The sequence below is a fragment of the Gavialis gangeticus genome, unplaced genomic scaffold (assembly GCF_001723915.1).
Source record: "Gavialis gangeticus isolate Ggan-Ray unplaced genomic scaffold, GavGan_comp1, whole genome shotgun sequence".
Lineage (NCBI taxonomy): Eukaryota > Metazoa > Chordata > Crocodylia > Gavialidae > Gavialis > Gavialis gangeticus.
Genome location: NW_017729029.1, coordinates 60,073,581 through 60,080,513, shown reverse-complemented (window position 1 = coordinate 60,080,513; position 6,933 = coordinate 60,073,581). Strand labels below are relative to the sequence as shown.

At 39.8% G+C, this 6,933-nt stretch overlaps 1 protein-coding gene across 1 annotated transcript in view; it reads left to right on the top strand.

The window, feature by feature from the left end:
* Positions 1-6,933, top strand: part of DCHS2 (dachsous cadherin-related 2) — a 124,349-nt gene that overhangs the window by 26,153 nt on the left and 91,263 nt on the right. Inside the window, exons 4-5 of the mRNA XM_019521054.1 lie at positions 2,278-2,514; positions 4,703-5,719. Coding sequence (XP_019376599.1) covers positions 2,278-2,514; positions 4,703-5,719 — 1,254 coding nt within the window. The remainder of the gene's footprint in view (positions 1-2,277; positions 2,515-4,702; positions 5,720-6,933) is intronic.

Below are 6,933 nucleotides of genomic sequence, written 5' to 3'. Positions count from 1 at the left end.
GGGGGGAAAAAGTGGGGGGGGGAGGCAAAGGCTAATAAGGGAGTCTCCCTGACTCACCTTTGCCTTTTTTTTCCTACCCACTTTTTAAAGTGCCAGAGCATCTCACATATCAATGTCCCTGTGCTTCTAAATTGTGATGGGGGGCATTTTATCTAAAATTTGTTGAATGCCATTATTTCATTTTTTGGATGGTTGAAGGCACCTGATCTTTGGCCTCACAGATCACAATGTACTTTAGGCATACAATCTGTAATGTGGCAAACATTCTGATATGCCTCACTGCTGTTTTAATATACCTTGTATGGCACTTCCCTGGATTTTAGGTATTCTGTTTATTTTTTTTATACCAAATATCTCATAACACTCCATGGGTTAATTGTTTTGTTTTGGCCATTGCTTCTTAACTTAGAAATTTTAAAATTACTTGTAGAAGCCAATGAATAGCCAATACTAACTCTCTTATAGAATAATTACACGTACTGAGTATCTAATACAGAATTATATTTAGACATAACTCCCATAATGCAGACTTCACAATCTTCACTTAAATAAAGCTCTTGGTAGAGTTAAGAGGTGTTTGTGTTATATAAGAAAGCAAGAAGGAGTTACAGACATGTTATCCTATGTTCATGATGCTGCCTTTTACACTGGAAGTGGTGCCAATGCTAAAGGTGTCATTGTATGCATATTATATGAAAAGGGAACAAGGATAGTTTGCATGTAATTAAAGGCGTGTTCCTGCCCTCAGAAGAAAATATATTAAAAATAGTTTATATCATCCTAATCAAATTCTGAAAATTGTTTTATTTTAAGGAATCATCCTCCCAAAGATAGGCTTTTTGGGATTGGCATTACATTCCATTTTCAAATAATTTTGTTTTTATTACAGTTATCTCATATGGATAGGCAAAACTGCAAGCAGGTCATAGCCTAGGGACTGAATCTGCTGAATGTACAGTGTAGCAAATTTCACAAGTACTAGTTAAGGATGTGCTGCCCTAAAGCTATGATCAGTGAGTGAGTGATCACTCTCGTAATGTTTCCCATAGGCACCATGGCACTCATATATTTTTTTGTGGCTATATCATGTATTGTCTTGGGTCTATTATTTCTGAAGTTATGTGAAAGGAGTGTTTCTATAACTTATTTAAAATTAAATACATGTTCTTGTTTCAGAAAATAATTTAATCTTGCCTCATATTCAAGTTAGTTTTCCTCTCATTCTCAGCATTTATTTTCATTTTCAGTATTTATTTCAGTATTTATTTTCAGTAAATATTGTTACTGATCTCTGGTCTCCTTCACACTTCTGAAAATCCAGAGCAACTCCATCAAAGTAAGTGAAAGTTACTGTTGATTTACACTCACATAAATAAGAACAGAATTTGATAGTGTCAGTTCAAATACCACTGAACTGCTCTTGCTAAAATCAAAATAAAGAAACATGTTTTGGGTCCCTGTGCTTGCATGTACATGAGATGCTTTATTGCACATTAGACTAATCTAATGTGCAGTAAATTGTCACTGTCTACATGTACACAGCAATTACTGCACAGTAGAGTAATCTCATCTGCCACTTCCTAGTACCTATACATACTGGTCCTACAAATGGGTACATTAAAACTAATACACTGAAGTGCGTGTGTAGATGCTGACAAGGAGCAAATTGCTTCTGGTCAGCCTAGGCAGCAGGGTGCTACAGTGGGTGGAGAGAGCTGTCCTGGTTCAGTGAGATACTGCCTGCTGTGGAGAGCAGAATCTGTCCCAATCTCCACGTGGCTGAGAGGGCTGTCCTGGCTGGCAGGCAGCTGCTTGGCGGCTATGTGGAGACTGGGACCTGTTCTGATCTCCACATGGTTGGCAGATAGCTGCCTGGCAGCTGGGACAGCTCTTCCGCATGCAGCCCCTGTGCCCCATGTCAGCCTGAAGCTGGCATCTGGGGGAGCCTGGAGCTCCCCCTGGCTGTTGTAGGAGGGGAGAGAAGGGCAGGAGCAGCTCTAAATTGAACTGCTTCCTTCAGGAACAAAGTTGCTCCCAGTGGGCACACGTTCAGATGCATGTGGGTGTGCAGTTTAATGCGCTTGAATTTTCTGCACAGAAAATTCAGGTGTATTAATTTCATGTATAGACATGTGTCTTCCCCTTGCAGTGTTTTTTTTTAAATCTCAGATTTCTCTCATTTTTGTAATGCACATGGAGACTACTTGACATTTAGCTAATATTTGCTCAAAAATAGCATGATATCAATGGTGTTGTTATTCATTGTGTATTTTTCAGGAATTATTTATTTAATATCATCTCTCAACCATTTGGATCATACTGTGGTGTTTTTGAATGTTTCTGCACGGGATGGTGGTGGCCTTACCTCTGTCATTAATGCAGCCATCAAAATAAATATCCTTCAGACAACTTTGGCACCCGCTATTTTTGAGAAGTCATGGTATGCCTTTTCTGTTCCTGAAGATGTCCCTGAAGACACTCCTGTTGGAACTGTAAAGGCAAGAGTGCCTACAAGTAAGTTGTCTCCTCAGATTACATTCTCATAAATTACAGCCTTTTCTTATTGTAACCGTTATAGAGACATATGCAGATAATCTCTGGTTTTTTTAACTCTTGTGTTATTTTTTCAATATACCAAGCATACAGAATATAAAGGAAGTATGCTTAAGTTTACAACAACTGGTATTATAGCTGCTATATAAAAAAAAACCCTTTTATAACAGAGATTCCTCACCTGTGATCCCTGTACAGGTTGTCTGTAGAATTGTTACTACTTCCACTTCCATATTTCCAGTTGTTAAATGGCATTAAAGCCAGCTAAAAATACATTAAAAATATGTTCCTGATGCCACTTTTCCTTATAAGCAACAGCTTTAGTTGCCAAATGGACTTCAACTGTTAGGAGCAGGGAGGTAGGCAGAGGCGTACCAATGCAGCCAGGTGCAACACATGGGGACATCAGTAACTTCTGGCTTCTACTGTGCTGCTGGCATGATTATGGGTCTGCAGTGGCAGTATTTTTTTTGCCACCTCCCTCCCCCGCCTCTCCCCAAGTTGGCACCTGGAACAGCTGCCCAGTTGCCTAGCCTAGTTAAACTAGTAGAAGTGGGCACTACACTTGTGAATGTGCAGAGAGGAGTTGATGTGCTAAAGTGTGATCTGTGTTATGAAAAAGTCATATAAAGCCTGTACTTGAGCAGTAGTTGAGAATGAATAGAATGTGCAACAGTGTTAGACAGCTGCTTACCTCAAGAGAAAACTTTCCCAAATTAAAAGGGGAAATCCTGGTGATCTTATATCATTCTTTTGGTTAGATCCATTTTATTCTTTTTTGTTTCTTTATCATTTTTAGAGCTAAAGGGCTCAAATCCTGCTAAAGCTGAATGCTGGTGATGCAGACTTAGAAATCCTACCCAAAGTGTCCAAGCAGCATATCAGTGATGCAGCCCTATATAGAGGGACAGGAACAAGAGTTTTGTATGAATTCATTATCAACTACATCTACCCACTTTTCCCTTTAAAATGACAATATTTTGACTACAAGAGCTACCACTAGGGCCATTGTTGTGGCCCTGGAGTGATTTTGCTAACATGCCATGTCCCAGTGGGAAGAGATGGGAAAGAGACTTCAATGGAACAAATAGCAATTTCAGCCTAGGTACAGACATTCAAAAAGCCTGAGTTGGAATCAGTCTGAGTTATGTGGTTTTCTGTAAGTGGTATAGTTTAGACTGGTAGCTAATAGAACACACATTCGCCCTTTGTTGGGGCTGGAAATCTTAGATCAGGTTTCTCCATTTTTAACCCAATCTACATGGGCGCTGACAGACGTGAAAAACAAAACAAAACAGTGCTTTACTGGAAGAGGAAGCACGTTAGTTTGACCTGGCTCCCCAGTATCTGTATAGATTGAGCACTTCAGCAGCGCTTTTTTTTGGCACTTTTGTGTAATACCTGATTCAATCAGATAAAAAGCATCAAAAAGCCCTGCTGAAGCACGTGATCTATGCAGATGTTGGATGAACTGAGTCAAGCTAAGGTGATGCCTCTTTTGGGCATGCACTGTGCTTGGTGTAGGAGCGCACTGAGCTAAAAGTAAAGCACTGTTGGGTTGGGGGTTTTTTCACATTTGCAGCAGCCTGTGTGTCAATCTTCTGTTATGGGTATAGACCAGTTTCCAATCAGTTATACTAGTAAAAGTGTAATGTTTGTACCTGGCCTCTGTTATCACAGAAGTCCATTTACAGAGAAGCTCAATGAGATGCAGTTCTTTCAGAATATTGCAGTATTTCAATTCTGGTTGTAAGAAATCTCTGCTTTTAATGAACTAATTCTGTTAAATATGATTTACAGGAGATTTTCAAAATATCCTTTGTAATTAAAGGAAAACAAGAGAGCCATAACTCTCTACAAAGATTTAGCTTACAAATCAGGTGAAAATCAAACATTTTGTAAGTGAATAAACTGTATCCAGCCAGATTCAGGCTGTGTAGCATGCATTTTACTAAAGTGCTTTAGGGATATGAACAAGGAAACATAAAGAGCTCAGGAAAGAAAAGCCTCTGTAAAGAAGGTTTACATTTGTTCAGCTGATTCTAACAAGATAGATTCTTCGCAGATGTTCTATAGCGTATTTTGTTAAGCACTCAGATTTATCAGTTGCATATTTTTTTACATTGCTTGTTTTTGTGCCCATTTGTAGATTCTTTAGAAGTAATCTCTTACAGAATTTCCTCTGGTGACCCTGATGGAAGATTTTATATTGACCCACAATTTGGTATCATTCGTACCAAAAACAAGCTGGACCACGAAGCTCAGGCTGTCATGGTGCTCACAGTCCAGTCTCAGTTGGGTAGTTCTCTTGTCTACAGTAACACCCAAGTCAATATATCTGTGATTGATGTCAATGACAACCCCCCAGTATTTCTTACAGGGTCTGATAAGATAATTATATCACAGAGCACACCACCTGGCACAGCTCTGTACATTGCTCATGCAGATGATAAAGACAGTGAGCTAAATGGCCTAGTCAAATATAATATTGCAAGCAAGCAGTCAAATACATTTAACATTGATCCAAGCCTTGGGGTGGTGTACCTCACAAGAAACCTGTCTGCAGATAAGCAAAAGGAGTACACTCTGCCCATAGCAGCTGAAGACCATGGAAGTCCTCCTTTGATTTCTCTTTTAACACTGACAGTGATTGTTGAAGAGCAAAAGATGAGCTCAATTTTGACTTTTGAAAACTTGATATATCAAGTGGAAATCAGTGAGAGCTCTTCCCTAGATACCAAAATTCTCCAAGTTCAAGCCCATGCACTAGATCCAGAGCACACTGCCTTCACGATGGTGTATTCCCTAGAGCCTAGCACAGACTCTGCTGCATTTCGAATCAACCCTGAAACTGGCTGGATTTACCTCCGGAAACATCTAAACTATGAATCTACACAGATGTACAGTTTTAGAGCCCTTGTCAGCAGCCCAGAGGACAGCTCAAGGCAAAATGCAAGCACATCCGTGATAGTTAATGTTGTAGATGAAAATGACAATTCCCCCATGTTCTTGCATGATATCTATTTTTTGGAAATTGAGGAAAGTCCAGTTCCCCGAGGGGTGGTTGGCATCTTCACAGCGATTGACAGAGACTCTGGAAGAAATGGACAACTTTCCTATTTCCTCTTGTCTGACGGAAAATATTTTAAAATTAATTCCAATACAGGTAACACTTCATTATTTATAATCTCCCTACTATTTCTTTTGGAAGAAAGCATTTTGGTAAGGGAATAATGTGTAAAGTCTAGAACAGTGGTTCCCAAACATTTTCTTATTTCATACTTCCTTCCAGATGTACCAGCTGCCCACCTACCCCTACCAGCATACAGTTTATATTTTAACCCCTTAAATGCCCATTATTATTATAATGAAAATTAAATCTGCCATTATGCCATTTGGGACCCCCTGGAATAGAAAGTGTTGTGGATTTCTTGGGTTGGTGTATATGTATCCTAATTTAAAGCCTTAAAATGTATCATATCAGGGATGACTTGCCCTCGGTGAATCCATGACGATATGAGCTTCAGGCCCCTACCCACTGGACCACCCTCTATTTAGCACAGTCACCTAAACCATAGACAACTCATCCTGCTCTCTAGGGTCCAAGAAAATAAACGGCGAACCTAAATATCTTACTGGGTTGATCTCTATTTTTCTACAAAAAGCATTGCACCCCATGTTCTGGCACTTCTGCTCCTGTTAAGGACCAGAGAAAATCAACACAGAAAAGTGTATGTAATGGGGGCAGAGGTAATGAACATATTCCTCTCCTACACGGAGGTGACACCATAACCTCTTGGAGGTATGTGGGAAGGGGCAGAAGTGGATGAAACCGGCAGAAAACTCCATTCTACAATGGTAGATATGCCAAATGATTGAGATATTACTGTAGGATGTGGGGAGACTCAGGTTCAAGTCCGTGCCATGTCTGATTCATTCCAGCGATTTGAACCTCAGCCCCTTATAAACCAAAGGTGTAATTCATCTACCAAGGGATCCTATCCTAAGTAATACTGTTTCATTAGCAAATTCCAGACCAGTTCTGGATGTGACATGCTTCAACAAGCAGATAACAAAAGAGCTATAGAAAAGTTAATATTTTTACTAGAAATATTACTCGTTAAGAGTCTGAGCTGGCAAGAAGTGTCCAGTGTCTCTGGATACGGGTGGTTAGCTATGCTCGGGAAACACTCAGTACCTTTTAGGGTCAGCCATTAAAAGTATGCACCTGAGCAGCCAGCAAAAGGTGTACTAAGTGTTTCCATGAAGGGAAGTCCCACTTGTCTATTTTTCTATATATAAAAAGGGAAAGTTAATGAATGAAATGTAAGAGCCCTGACTATACTACCGCGCTGAGCTGTCATTCCTGTAACTCTCCCA